The sequence below is a fragment of the Lemur catta genome, chromosome 10 (assembly GCF_020740605.2).
Source record: "Lemur catta isolate mLemCat1 chromosome 10, mLemCat1.pri, whole genome shotgun sequence".
In the NCBI taxonomy this organism is placed as follows: domain Eukaryota; kingdom Metazoa; phylum Chordata; class Mammalia; order Primates; family Lemuridae; genus Lemur; species Lemur catta.
Window position 1 is genome coordinate 88,021,274 of NC_059137.1, and position 15,061 is coordinate 88,036,334.

A 15,061-nucleotide genomic window follows, 5' to 3' on the forward strand; every position below is an offset into this window, starting at 1 on the left:
TGTGCAACAATTACGGATGAGCTTCAAAAACATTATGCCAAGTGACAGAAACCAGACACGAAAGACTACATATTGTGTGGTTGTGTTTATATGAAATGTCCAGAAAATAAAGTCACAGAGACAAAAAGGAGATCAGTGGTTGTCTGGGGGTAGGAACGGGACTGAAGACTAACTGCCAATTTGGGGATTGTTGCACAATTCTATAAACTTACGAAACTTACTCAAAATCATTTCGTGTTTGGCTACTTCACATGTTCTGGTATCTAATTTTGCTCTACATGCCTTCTTCTGATGATTTCATCAACTCCTGTGGCTTCAACTGTTATCTGAATCCTTATGCTACTCTGTATCTCCACCCCAAACCCATTTCCCAAAGTCCAATTGGCATTTCTAAATCCCTATTGGCAAAATCTAACCCGGCAATCCATAGATGTCTCAATCTTAATTAATTTAATATGGTTCTCATTATCTTTACCCCACTTTCACCGTCAGTCTTACCTTCCCTTTATAACATTTATGAATTCTTCTTCTAGTCTCTGTATTGAAGTATAAATTCTTCCTAAAGCTAAGCTATGTTTGCCAAACCCTAATTTTTAAAAAATGTGTTAAAGTGTAAATTCTTAACCAGTACGTAAGGGTGTGTGACCCTTGATGTCTGTTTTCATTAATAATGACAGTGATTATTAAACTGATATTGTAGCATATACTGTGTGAAGTGCTGTTCCGCTTACTCTCTTATGTCAAGACCCAGTGGTGAATAAAATAATTTCCCTGTAATATGGATTTACAGTTTAGTGATAAAGACAAAGACAAAGACAGGAAATGAATGTAAAATGTCAGGATCTCACCTCTAATACAAACACATTCAGGACATTACGTCCTGGAGTGGAAAATAGGAAACCTGTCTTTGAAATGTCGGGATCCTTCCCCCTTCCCACCGGGCTATGGAGAAATCACTAATTAACAAAAGATAGGCGTCTCTATCGATGTCATAAAATGTTTGCATTTCCTACTTGAAAATGACACGTTTTCGTTTTCGTTTTCCAGATAATTAATCAGATTGAAAATCTGTTGCTGTGTGTGCGTCTTTTAATTCCCCCTTCGGTGAACTGCCTTTTCGTATCCTTTCCCATTTTCCTATGCGTAGTCTTTTCGTTTCTCCTTAATTTGTAGGAGCGCCTGATTGCACTGTGGAACCAAAGATGGCCTCGCGGTCAGGGCCAAGGCCGACCGGCCTGGGGCGGGGGCGGGGTCAGGGCCCCGGGTCAGAGTCTGTCTTGGAAGGGGGCCAGGGCGGGGCCGGGGAGGGGTCAGAGGCGGGGCCTGGGAGGGTTCGGGGTCAAGGGTCAGGGTCTGCCGTGAGAGGGGGTCAGGGCGGGGTCGGGACCGGCTCCTCCGCACCTCCCTCCGGCCTGGCGTCCGGCCATGGTCGCGCGGGCGGCGAGGATCCGAGGCCGGCGGCCGGCCGCGCTCCTCTGGCCGCTGCCGCTGCTGCTTCTGCCCCCGAGCCTGGGGGCCGCGCCCGCCCCGGCGTCCCGGGGCCCCAGCCCCTCCCGGACGCCACGCGGGGCCGGAGGGAGCCCGGCGGCGCAGGAGGGCCGGCAGCAGGCAGCCGGCGGGCCCCTGGGCTCTGCGGGCCGAGCGCACGGTCCACCGGCAGCGGCGGGTGTGTGGCCCCGCCGGGCGCGGGGGCTCCGAGGGGCGGGGGCCCGTACGGGCCGGGGGCCCGGAGTCCGGCCGAACCGGGGGGGGGGGCATGGAGGGCGGGCCAGCAGAAGGGGCGGCTGGGGGAGGCTGCGGGCCGAGCTCGGGCCCAGTGTCCTGTGCTCCAGAGTCACCGGCGTCTTTTCTCTACCCTGCGCTTCCACTCAGGTAGCCCCAGAGACGACATCAGCAGAGGTGGGTCGAGGCTCCCTTCCCAGGACCCGTGGTGGGAGCCATGGAACTAGACAGACGGCCAGCGCCTGACCCTGGGGCTGGGTGGAGGGATGGAACAGCAGAACTGCTGCTGGGAGCCCAGAGTTGGGTGGGCCCAGGGGTCTCACGTCCCTTTCCTAAGGCCTGGGAGCACAAGCCAGGGACCAGGGCACTGCCTTTCAGGGTCTGGGCCCACTGTGCCCCTCCTAGGGGGGAGTCTCAGAACCAAGGTTGTCTTTATTAGCCCTACCCGCTCTCCTTCTAGAAATAGAGGATCATGAATCAGAGAGGGGGAGTGAGTTTGTCTAGGCCACACAGCACCGCAGACTCCTGCCTGGGAATCTCTGTCCCCAGGGTACTGGGGAGAGGTAACGGGGCACAGACACATCCAGAAGCCACGATCTTGAGCAAGTAACATTAATAATGTCTCAGCCCTTCAGTTCTCTGATCGGCAAAGTAGGCATAGAGGTGTGCTGGTGAAAGGAAATAAAGTCACAGGGCCTGGCTGCCAGTCCCCCACCCCTTGGCTGGCCCAGTTAAGGATAAGCTGCTGTGGTCACCCTCAGTCACCTTCAGTGGCCCCACCCCCAGGCCCGTGGGCCCCCATTCCTAGAGAGCTTGCTCAGTTGTCCTCGGTCATCTGGTCTTTGGTGAGGGCCACTGAAGGGGTAGCCCTCAGTCATTTTGGCCAGGTCACCCGTCTGTCCTGTAGCCTTGGCTTTCCCATCTGTGAAGCAGAGGAGGGGCCTCACTGGGGTGACATTTAAGGGCACCACCAGTGTCTCTAACAGGTGGGTGGGGCTGTCTCCACAGTGTGCGGGAAGCCCAGGGCGATGGGGAAGATCTATGGTGGCCAGGACGCCGAGGCTGGCCAGTGGCCGTGGCAGGCCAGCCTGCTGTACAAGGGCTCGCACCTCTGCGGAGCTGCCCTCATCGACTCCCACTGGCTGGTTTCGGCTGCCCACTGCTTTTTCAAGTGAGTCCTTCCCTGGGGTCCTCAGCAGAGGGGCTGGCGAGGGAGGGGGATGCAAGGGGAAGTGGAGACAAGGGCCGTAAGGGGTCCCCCCTGTTTCTCCCCTGGGCTTTGGTCTGGGTGATCTGCTGCCACGCAGTGGGTGTGGTGCCTGCCTTTGGCCTGCAGTCCCCTTCGCCTGGACCGTCCTCCCCGCTTGCCACCCAGCCCTCCCTTCATCTGCCCAGATCCTCTTCGACCTTCATCCTCAGCTGCAGCAGAGAACCGCCCCCAGCCCCGTCCTCTGTGTCTGTGCCCCCAACACAGACGTGCCTGAGAGCAGCAGCAGTGTCTGTCTTGGCCAGGCCTTCTCCTCACTGTCCCCCACACTCCTGCGAGTCAGACTCAGGCAGGGACGTGGGACTCCGCACCTGTGACCAGCAACCGGGTCATTCTTTTCTCTGTAAAACTGCCTGCCTGGGAGAAGCCGTGCCTGGCTGCCTGGGTGGGAAGGATGGGGCCTTCTGACCCTGGAGAATGACGTAGACGGTCAGGAGTCTAACTCCTCTGGCCCTCCTGGGCCTGACCCAGTGCCCAGCTTCCGAGCAGACGCGGAGGGACGCACAGGGAGTGGAGGGTATCACAGCCCAGGTCAGGGAGTTGCAGCTTGGGCATTTACTGGCTTTGAGACCCCAGCTGGGTCCTGTCAGCGTCTACTCTGTGCCACGCTGACCTGAGACCCTCTGTGGCACAGGACGGTGGCAAGACCCGACGTCCGGGTGTCTCCATCCTCTCAAGAAGGCGAGGCACAGGCTCCAGTCAGCATGATGCAGGAGAGGAACCCTAACGTGGGTGAGGGGCAGACCCAAAGGAGAGGAGTCCAGAGAGCTGCTGCAGTCTGACGGGAGGGCTGAGGAGCTGCAGGGGTTTGCCAGAGGGGAGACTCGGACGTGGGGAGTGTGGCGAGGGCCTTCGAGGTGGGCGTCCTGTGTGAACAAAACCACAAGAGTAGGACGTTTCATCAGTCATGTTCAGGAACAAGGAGAGCTTCAGTTTTATGCACTCATCTGGGCATTTGTCAACAAATCCTTTGTGAGTGCTTACAGCCCGGTGGAGAAGCAACCGACGGGGAAGGGGCAGGAAAGGTGGTTGGGCCGGGCGGTGGGGCCTGGGGAGCATTCAGAAGGGTCAGGCTGGAGCTAGGAGTGAGCCAGAGCTCCTTTTGTTGTAAGATAAAAGGGCTCGATTCGATGACCCCATCAAGGACTCTTCCAGGACTAGGATTCTCTGGCCCTCTGATTCTAGGGTGTGATGGGAAGCCATGTGTCCTGACATTGCGCGTAGAATACCCATTAGCCTTAGGAGAAAAGAGCTCCTGACTGTTGGAAATGGGAAGACAAAGCTGCCTGGCATCATGGCAGGGTGGAGGGGCCGAGAGAAGTGTGGCCACTTAGACAAGGACTCAGGAAGAGAGCGCTGCCCACACTCAGAGAGGGTGGTGAAAATGGGCCCTTTCTTCCTCCAGAAAATCCCGGGCCCTGGAGAACTATCAGGTTCTGTTGGGATACACTCAACTGTATCAGCAAACCCAGCACACCCAGAAGATGTCTGTGAACCAGATTATCACCCACCCAGACTTTGAGAAGTTGCACCCCTTTGGGAGTGACATTGCCATGTTACAGCTGGACCTGCCTGTGGACTTCACTTTCTACATTGCCCCAGTCTGCCTCCCATCCGCAGACATGCGGCTGCCCAGTAACGCATCCTGTTGGATAACTGGCTGGGGAATGCTCACCGAGGACAGTGAGGCGGGTGTGGGAGAGGCTGGAGGGTGAGGGAGGGGAGGTTGAGGAAAGGGTAGGGGAGGAGAAGAGGGATGGAAGGGAAGAAGGGAGAGTGGCTTAGCCAGGCAGAGAGGCCCAGGCTGGTTTCTGGAGCCACTGGACCTTGGTCCTCTGTGCCTCATTTCCATGACCTATAAGATGAGAACCAACCATGCTGGCCCTTCTAGGTCTGAAGGTGTGTGGGTTCCACAGCTTCTGAGTCCCCTGAGTCCCAGGCTCTGAAAGTCTGGGAATCTTTGACCTTTGGAATCAAGAGTCTGGGTTTTTTGATTCTTCGTGGTTCTTGACTCTAAGGTTTTAATCAGCCACGGATCTGAAATGACTTGTTCCACTCAAAAGTTATGCTCGGGAGCTGGCCTATTCCAGTTCACCACCCAACATCTTGATCTTCCCTTGCCATAGAGGGTGCTTGGGAAAAGTAGAAGGAAAACACATTGTGGCTTCAGACCTCTGAGCCTGCATGATCAAGTTAGAATGATGACGGCTTAGGAGTGTTTAACCTCTCTGAACCTCACTTTGCTCTTATCGTAACCTGGGTCAACCATCTCCTTCATAGTCCTGTTAGGTGACCTGAATAACAGAAAAGAAAGTTGTTTTTGTTTTTTTCAGATTGAAAGAAGAGAAATATAGGCAAAGACTTACAAACCCGTTTATTGAAGAGAGGAGTGTTTGTGGGGTTCGGGGAAATGCTTATGGTATAATGTTAAGGGGAAAAAAAGAACATATATGTATAATTATTTATAGGGTCACAATTTAGGACAGTGTTTCTCAACAGAGGTGCTGCGGCTATTTTGGACCAAACATGTTTTTGCTGAGTGGGGCTCTGCTAGCGTCCCTGGCCTTTGCCTACTAAACGTCAGGATCACTCCCTAATCACATGACGGCCAGACCCCAGCATTCACACACACACCCATACAGACGGGTTATTCCTTGAGGTCAGGGGCCATAGATTACCTGTTTTAGTATCCCAACCTGTACCCGGGGGCCTGGTCCCACTGCACTGCTGCCACCTGGCCCAACAGACCATCACTTCTTGCCTATAGCTTCTGAACTGGTCTGCCAGCTTCCACCATTGTGTTTCTCCACTTTAGTCTCCACATAGCATCCGAGTGTCACTTTAAAACATAAGGCATGTCACTTCGCTGTTGAGTACCCTCCAGTGCCTCATTTGTGCTTAGAATGAAATCCCAACTCCCTACCTTGGCTGTAAGGCCTTGTGTGACGTTGACGCCCTTCTCCTTGTCTGCCTCATTTCCTACTGCTCCCTTCACATACCCCATCCCAGCCACTCAGGCCTCCTCGCTGCTCCTTGAATATGCCAGGGCCATTCCCATCTCAGGCCTTTAGCTTTGCTGCCTTCCCTGCCTCGCTCGCTCTCCCCTCTAATCCTTGCATGACTGTTTCTTCCTTACACTTGCAACTCAGCTCCTCCTCTGAGGAGTTTTACTTAATCACGTGAGCTAAAGTAGGAACCCCTACTATCACATCTCCCTGTTTTATTTCCTTCATACCACCTAATCTAAAATAATTGTACTTACTTCACCTACTCTGTATCTTCCAACTAAAAAATGTTCCCTTAAATCATTAGTATCTAAAAGATGCCTTGCGTGAGGGTAGATGAACAGATGAGAGAATAGATAAGTGACCGGGTGAGTGGATGGATAGGTGGATAGTTGGGAGGACAAGTGGGTAGATGGAAGGGAAGATGGATGGACGTGTGCATAGAAGGATGGGTGACTGCATGGATGGACGGATGGATGGATGGATGGATGTGTGGGTGGGTGGATGACGTTTGGGTGGGTAAATGGATGTATGGGATAGATGTGTGGATAGAGGAGTGGGTGGATAGATGGCGTGGATGGATATGTTGATAGATGGAAGGATGGGTGGGTGAATGATGGAGGGATGGATGGAGAGATAGATAAAAGCGTGGATGGATGGGTAAATGGATGGAAGGATGAATGGATGAAGAGGGATGTGCGGGAAGAGAGGTAAGTGGATGGAGGAATGGGTAAATGAGTGAATGGGTGGGCAGATGGGTGGATGAAGAGTTGGGAGAAAGATCAGTGATAGATGGATGGAGGATGGATGGAACAGTTCATGGAAGTGTAGATGGGTGAGTGAACCACTGCTAAGCCCTGATGAGTGTGTCACGTGTTGGTGGGATTTGTCTCTTTGTGGAATGGAGTGGTGTGATCTATTGCTATGAGAGAGGTGAAGGGAATAGGATGAGTATGTGGAGGGGTTTGAGAAGAAGAGTAGCTTATCAAGGATGGGTAGAAGACTTAAGCAGTGTTTAAAGCTCAGCTGTTCTGAGAAAACTCCATGTTTCACGGGGGGAGTGAGAAGCAGTCAGGAACAGTGGGGGTTCAGAGTAGCCTGGGCTTCTTTGGCTACCCTACAGGGAATGCCACTGACCTCCGCTTATCTTTGCAGTGCGCCTATTACCGCCCTTCAATCTCCAGGAGGGGAAAGTGATCCTCATTGAGAACATGTTCTGCAATTTCTTGTATGGTCAAATTACTAGCACAGGCAATACTTACTATGTGCATGAGGATATGGTGTGTGCGGGAGACTTCTCGACAGGAAAGTCCATCTGCCAGGTGAGTAAGGCCGTTTCTACTCTTTCCTTGCTTGTTCTCTTGGCCTCAGTTTCCCCAGTGGGGATTGTGTTGCCTCCACTCTCTTTGTGAAGACCCCTGGACTTTTTTCCTTCCCCTGTGTGTCTTCCCTGGGCTCCATTCCTCAGAAATCTCCCCCAGACTACCCCCTTCCCCATCCCAGCATGATGAGCATTTTCTGGAAAGACCCTCAGACAACATCCATTTTTGTTACCTATTTTAAACATTTTTATTGCAGCATAATGTACATACGTAAGAGTACATGATTCATAAGTGTATAGTTTGATGAAGCTTCCCATGCTGATACCACAGCATCCCAGGGAGCCCTCTGCATGCTCCCTTCTCATCGCTGATGCCCAAGGGTAACCACCATCTTAACTTTTAACACCTTAGATTGAATTCTGAATTTTCTATACATGGAATTTAGAGTTGGGACTCTTCTGTGTCTTAACATTCTATTGGTGAGATTCATCCATGCGATTACACATCATTGTAGCTTGTTCATTCTCATTGCTCTACAGCATGCCATTGTGTGAATCAAATTCTATCATCAGTTCTACACTGGGGGGAATATCTGAGTAGTTTCCAAGTTGGAAGTGTTATGAATAGCAGTGCTATATACGTTTTTGTATTTGTCTTTGGGGCAGAGATGAACACCATGTATTTCACATTCTGTTTTCATAGAAGCCCACGAGTAGACTTGCTAGAGGAAAAGGTGCGTGTGTTCAGCTTTGACAAAAAGGTTAGCTTTGGCTTCAGGTCAGCCAAAAAGCCCTCCCTCCTGCAGTGGATGAGTTTCTATCCTCACCAACACTTGGCCTTTCCCATCTTTTTTCATTTTGGCCATTTTGGTGAGTGAGTAGTGGTTTATAGTTTTAATTTGTATTTTCTGATGGATAATTAAATTAAATATTTTTTCATATGTTTAATTTATTGTTATTGGATATCTTCTGTGAAGTTTCCCTTCAGGTTTCTTTTCCCCTCTCATTTTTCTGTTGGGCTGCCTGTCTTTTTCTTCTAGGGGTTCTTTATATATTCTAGATATAAGTTCACTGTTAGACATTGGATTGTGAAGATCTTTTCCAACCCTCTGTAACGTCCCCTTTTCTAGGTGGGGAAACTGAGGCCCAGAGAGGGAAAGTGGATGGCCTAAAGTGAGGCGGCACAACCCGGGCCCAGGTGATCTGACTCCAAGGCCAACCTTGCCTCTACGACATCTCCCACAGCGTCCAGGCCCTTAGCTGGCATCTGTGGGCTGAGCTTTTGTGCAGATGCCACTGCGGAGCAGAGAGGAAAGTGTTAGGAACCTGGAGTCAGAGACATTGCTCTGCCACGTGTGCCTGCCCTGTGACCTTGAATGGTCTCTCCACCTTCTGAGCCTGGGTCCTCATGCACAGTGTGGGGGTTCTGAGGATTCCTTCATGAATTTGTTGAAAGGATAGTGTAGTGGGTTGAATAGTGTTCCCCCAAACTTATGTGCACTCGGAACCTCAGAATGTGACCTAATTTGGAAATAGGATCTTTAAGGATGTAATTAGTTAAGAATCTCAAGGTGAAAGCATCCTGGATTTAGGCCCTAAATTCAATGACTGGTGTCCTCATAAGGAGAGGAGAGGCCACAGAGACACAAAGAGAGAAGATGGCCACGTGAAGACAGGCGGAGAGTGGGGTGATGCTCCACAGGCCAAGGAATGCCAGGGCCACCAGAAGCTGGAAGAGGTAGGAGGGGTTCTCCCCTAGAGCCTTTGGAGGTCGAGTGACCCTAACAACATCTTGATTTTGGACTTCTGGCCTCAAGAACTGAGAGAGGATCGGTTTCTGTTATTTCTAAGCCACCAAGTTTGTGGCGATGTGTTATGGCAAGCACTTGGAGTGAATACACTTAGCTAAGGTCACAGCACTTGGGAAACGACAGATTGAAAACTAGAACCAGGTCTCTCCTGCCCTGAAGCCTGAGCCTGAATCCCCCTAGCCTGTGGGAGGGCTCACCAACAGCACTGTTTTCATTACTGCCCCGCGAGCTGGCTGAGCCAGAGGGAGGGAGCTTGGCCCACCCGCCCTCCTGGTGGGAGGTAGCCCCAGGTTGCTTGGTTTCCCATCCACATGCCCCTCCTTTCCGGCAGTCTGGCCCGGCCCATCCTCCTCACAGAGTCTGTGGAGTAAGGAGGCTGCTGAGTGCCAGGGCCTGGTGGGGCTCAGCCACCGAGTCCCCAGTCCGGCTCCCTTCCAGCCTTCTTCTCCAGCTGCCTTGTCTTGCAAAGGCCATGCCCGTGGAGCCTCAGGACCAGCACCCTTTTACTGCCTGCTGGACATCCGTAGTGCCCGCTCGACCCTGCCCCTCCTGCAGGCCAAGGACACCACTGAGCTGGCGCCTCCTTAGCCTTTCAGTCACCACTGTATGTCTGTGAGACGCCATCTGGATTCATCTCCTGCCACTCACCTGCTCTTGTCCCCACTTCCACCCGAGGCTCTTTTCCCTCCCCCAGACTACCCCCATCCTTGCGTGGAGCACCTGGAAACAACTCTGAGGAGAGACGGGGCCCCGGGCTGACTCAGCGCTCAGACTGTGGAGCAGGACAGGCCTGGTTCCAGTCTTCCTCTGCCATTTGCATGTGCTGTGACCTTAGCTATGTTCTCACCTGTGAAATGGGCTTGCTGACAGCCTCTACTTTGTAAGGTTCCTGTAGAAAACTTAGCATCATGCCTGGCTCTTAGCAGGTGCTTAACAAGTGTTGGTTTTCATGTTCCTGGCCTTGTCTGTCTCCGTCTATCTGAGTTATACTCATTCTTCTGGGCCTGTCTTAGACCTGTCCTTCCACCCCCCACAGCCCCGGCCCCTCTGACACTTGTGTGTGTGCACGTGCACACACACACACACAGTAGTGCAAACCACAGCTCACTCTGCATGGAGTAACTAGTGTTGGGGCGTCCTCTGCCAACTCCGAGTTCCCCAAGGGTCTGAGTCTGCTGGAGTCCTTCCCCTCTCCCCCAGACTGGCCCAGAATCCAGCATGATGCTGGCAACCACATGATTCATTTGCATGAACTGAGGAGGCCTGGAGTGGGTGGGGACCACTGCCCAGAGGACCAGGCCTCCCACTGGCCTTGAACTGGCTGAGTGGGGGGTGCACTGCAGGGAGCGGCGAGGGCATTCAGAGTAGGGGCACCAGTGGGAAGACCTGAGGCAGCAAAGGCACATTCCCACTCTCAGGAAGACCCTGTGTGTGAGTCACCAAAAACTGGGTGACTGAGACCACAGACATCTCTTATCTTACAGTCCTGGAAGTCAAAAGTCTAAAACAGGTGTCAGCAGGACTGGTTCCTTCTGGAGGCTCTAGGGGAGAGTCTGTTTCCTGCCTTTTGCAGCTTCTAGAGGCCGCCTGCGTTCCATGTCTTGTGGCCTCTTCATCCATCTTCAGAGCACACCAGTGTGACCTCTGCATCTACTGTCACGTCTCCTCTGACTCTGCTCCTCCTGCCTCCCTCTTTCCCCTATAAGGAACTTTGTGATGACATTGGGCCTCCTAGATACTCCGGGATAATCCCCCACCTTAGGATTCTCCACTCAACTCCATCTGCAAAGTCCCTTTTGCCACAGGAGATAACATATTCACAGCTTCCCGGGACGAGGACGTGGACGTTTTAGGGGCCACTTTTTGGCCACCACACCATGTCCCCCCGTGCCTCCCCTCAGGCCTCCACAGCCTGCCCCCAGCCCTGCTGTCCCTCTCGGCACGCCATCTTGTTTCTTCCCTCACTGAGGGGACCCGGGCGGTCAGACTAGAGCCCGCTCCTCCCGGGCCTGCATCTACCCACCTCAGATCTGCCTGGTCCTGGGCCCGCCTTGAGCACCCAGCACCCAGGGCCTTCCCCTGCTCTCCCCCTCACACCTCCCACGGAGACACACAGCAGTAATCTCCTCTGGCTGTGCCCAGTTTCTCTGCCTCCCTTCCCCAAAGACTCCTCCTCTCCTTACCCCACGCTGCCCCACCGTGCTCCCACGTGCCGCCAGACCTGCTTGGCCCGCAGCCTCTGCTCCCCTGGCGCGCCAGCAGCACTTGTCGCCTGGCGCCAGGCCCAGCCACTGCCCACTCTGCTTCTGGCTGCCCCCTCCTGGTCACTAAATAGATGCTGGAGACCCCAGAGCTGAGTTCTCAGCCCTCTTCCCTCTCTCTCTGCACCTTCTCCTTGTGGTGATAAAGGATTAGATTCCACAAGTCCCTTGGCTCCTCCTTCAAAATAGCATCTCAAATCTGTCTCGCCTCCCTCCTGTAGTCCTTCCTGGTCTACCTCTCTAGCTGGTGCTCAGCAACCGTTCATTCTCCACACGGCACCAAACTGATCTGTTTAGACAGGTCATGCGTCCCACCCCCGATGACGTTCCTCTAGACTCCCTCCATGCGGCCCCGGGACCTCCCCTGGCCCCATGCTCCCGACCACTGGGCTCACGCTTCTGCTTGTTTGCACTAACTGTGCCCTGTGCTCCTGGACCTTGCAGGGGCAGGTTCTCTTTCCTGTCTCCAGGCCCAGCTCAGGACAGCTTTCTGTGACCACCTTCCACCTTCTGCAGGGTCTGTCTGCTTGCTTACTGTGGCTCCTGCCCTCCCACCCCAAGGTTGAGACCCTTTATTTGGGCCTCACCTTTTGGCCTATGAAGTAGGGGCCTGACCCCACCATGACAGCATTTCAGTACTCTAGGAACTCCCAGCAACCTTCTAGAGACCCCTGCCTGCTCCCCTAGAGAAGTGGGCTGTCTCCACCAGGCTGGGTATGGGCATTTTCTGAAGATGCTCACCCAAGAAGCGGAGAGAAAGCCCAAGGTCCAAATGAACAAACAACGGAGGAGCCCCCAGTGGGAATGCTCTGCCGCAGCTCAGGGTTTACAAGAAGTGAGGTCTGCACAGAGGTGAGAGCGGGCCCAGCTCTGCTCACAGCCCCAGCCTCTCCTGGGCCCTGTCCCTACAGCTGTCCCCTGTAGGCCTTAGGCAGCGTGTTGTCCCACGTGCAGGGCACAGGGGGTGGGGCCCACATGTTGACAGATTCAGATCCATGATTGTCCACCTTGAGGATCAGCTTAGGAGCATCTCGGTATTCGACCCAGTGTCCCACCCTGGAGATGTTCGTCTAGTGGGTCTGCAGTGGGACCCTGACTCAGACGGTGGACGCCCAGAGTGCCTCACCTTGCTACCTGATGTCTCTGAGCTACTCAGTCCCCAACGCCAACTCCTCCCTCCCTCCCTCTCTCTCTCTCTCTCTCTCTCTCTCTCTCTCTCTCCCTCCCTCTCTCTCTCCTCAGGGCGATTCCGGGGGGCCTCTGGTCTGCTACGTCCCCAGTGCCTGGGTCCTGGTGGGGCTGGGCAGCTGGGGCCTGGACTGCCGGCATCCCGTCTACCCCGGCATCTTCACCAGGGTCACCTACTTCGCTGACTGGATCAACGAAATCAAGAGACTCACTCCTCTTCCTGCCCCTGCGTCTGCTCCTCCTCTCACTGGCTCTCAGCCCCAGCGCCTGCGGGCTGCCGGCTCTCCCGGGCCCTGCACAGCCCTTGTGCCTCCACAGACCTGGCTCCTGCTGCCCTTTACCCTCAGGGCCCGGGGGTGACCTGGGAGGCCCTCCACTCCTCTCTGCCCAGGCTCCAGTCTTCAGGCTGGACCCTCCTCCCTCCAGCCCACCATCTCTGCACGGTTCCTCCCCAGCTTCTCTGTCCATCAGCTGCCACTCCCTAAACCAAGCCTGGCGAAACCGAACCAAACCAAATATCTTTGTTATTTTATTTATTTATTTTTTAAGACAGAGTCTTGCTATGCTGCCCAGGCTGGAGAGCAGTGGCACAGTCAGAACTCACTGTAGCCTAGAACTCCCATGCTCATGTGATCCTTCTTCCTCAGCCTCCTGAGTAGTTGGGGCTAGAGGTGCACACCAGCATGGCCAGTTAATGTTTTTTGTTCTTATTTTTGTGGAGATTGGGGGTCTCTCTATGTTGCTGTGGCTTGTCTGGAACTCCTGGTTTCAAATGATCCTCCTGCTTCAGCGTCTGAAAAGAAAACAGATGTTTTCTGTTTTTAAAAGAAAATTCATAGTTTTTTTAGGAATGTTTCAACCATATAGAAAAAATATAATTGAAAGCAATATAGTCACATCTAAATGTAGGCAATATTTGCATTTATTATCTTTGCTTCAGCTCATTTTTTAAATAAAAGCTTTATTAAATCATTCATGTAGAATACATTCACCCATTTAAAACAGACAAGTCTTCACAGGTGGAAAAGTGATAAAGTAATTGAAAAATAAAAAGTGAGAAAATTTGTACAATTTTATGGTTTTTCTACAGAATTTGTAACATCACCACCATAAGTATATTCGTAGAATTTGCAGCCATCACCATAATAACTTTTAGAACATTTTTATCACTTCAAAAAGAAACTGCTTATCCTTTAGGTATCACCCCCCGGCCCCTCATCTATACGCCCCAGCCCTGAGCAAACACTCACTTGCTTTCTGTCCACATAGTTTTCCATATTCTGGACTTTCATATGAATGGAATCATATCATAAGTGCCTTTTATGTCTGTCTGCTTTCACACAGAATAATATTTCCAAGATTCACCCATGTTTTAGCACATATTGTTACATGAAACCTGCACTGGGTAGATATACTAAAATTTCTTTACCCATTCATCAATTGATGAACATTTAGGTTGTTTTCACTTTTTGGCTGTTATGAATAATGCTGCTAAGAACATTGGTGCGCAAGGTTTTGTGGAGATGTATGTTTTCGTTTCTCATGGCTATGTGTCTAAAAGAATTGCTGGGTCATAGGGAAAGTCTATGTTTAACGTTTTCAGAAGGTGATGTTCTCAATGCAGATGCATCATTTTATATACCCACTAGCTCTGTATGAAGGTTCCAATTGCTGTCCACCTTCTAGTCAATATTTGTTGTCATCTGTCTTTTTGAAAATATTCATCCTAGTGGTTCTGAAGTTGCATCTCATTGTAGTTTTGATTTGCATTTCCCTGATGTTGAGCTGATTTTCACATGCTTATTGGCCATTTGTATATCTTCCTGGGTCAATGTGTATTCAACATTTGCCCATTTTTAATTGATTTATTTGTCTTTTATTATTGAGTTATCATAACTCTTATATATTCTAGATAAAAATCTCTTTCCAGTATATAATTTGCAAAACAGTTCTCCCATTCCATAGGTGGTTCTTTACTTTCTTGATAGTGCTCTTTGAAGCACAAAAGTTTTTACTTTGAATGAAGTCCAACTTCTCTATTTTTTCTTTTGTTCCTTGTGTTTTTAGTGTCATATGTAAGAAGCCATGAACTAGTTCTAGGTCATGAAGATTTATTCTTAAGCTTCTTCCTTTTTTAAAATCCATCTTAACCATTTTTAAGTGTACAGTTACAGTTCATTTTGTTAAGTATATTCACATTGTGCAAGAGATCTTTAGAAATTTTTTATCTTTCAAAACTGAAATTTTATATACATTAAACATTAATTTTCCTCCTCTCAGCCCTTGGCAATCACCTTTCTACTTTCTGTTTCTATGATTTTTGACTACTTTAAATACTTCCTATGAGGGAATGTATTTGTCCTTTGGTAATTGGCTTGGTTCACTTAGCGTAGTAATGTTCTTGAGATTCATTCATGTTGTAGCATGTGACAAGGTTTCCTTCTTTTCGAAGGCTGCTTAATATTCCATGGTATTATATATATGTA

The 15,061-nt window shown here is 51.3% G+C and overlaps 1 protein-coding gene across 1 annotated transcript; it reads left to right on the top strand.

The window, feature by feature from the left end:
- Positions 1 to 1,783: 1,783 nt before the first annotated feature.
- Positions 1,784 to 13,314, top strand: LOC123645871 (putative serine protease 47). Its single transcript, XM_045562381.1, has 5 exons — positions 1,784 to 1,899; positions 2,731 to 2,893; positions 4,395 to 4,672; positions 7,150 to 7,316; positions 12,630 to 13,314. The coding sequence occupies exons 2-5, from the start codon at positions 2,751 to 2,753 to the stop codon at positions 12,933 to 12,935; spliced, it is 894 nt and encodes a 297-aa protein (XP_045418337.1). The 5' UTR covers positions 1,784 to 1,899; positions 2,731 to 2,750; the 3' UTR covers positions 12,936 to 13,314.
- The last annotated feature ends 1,747 nt before the right edge of the window (positions 13,315 to 15,061 follow it).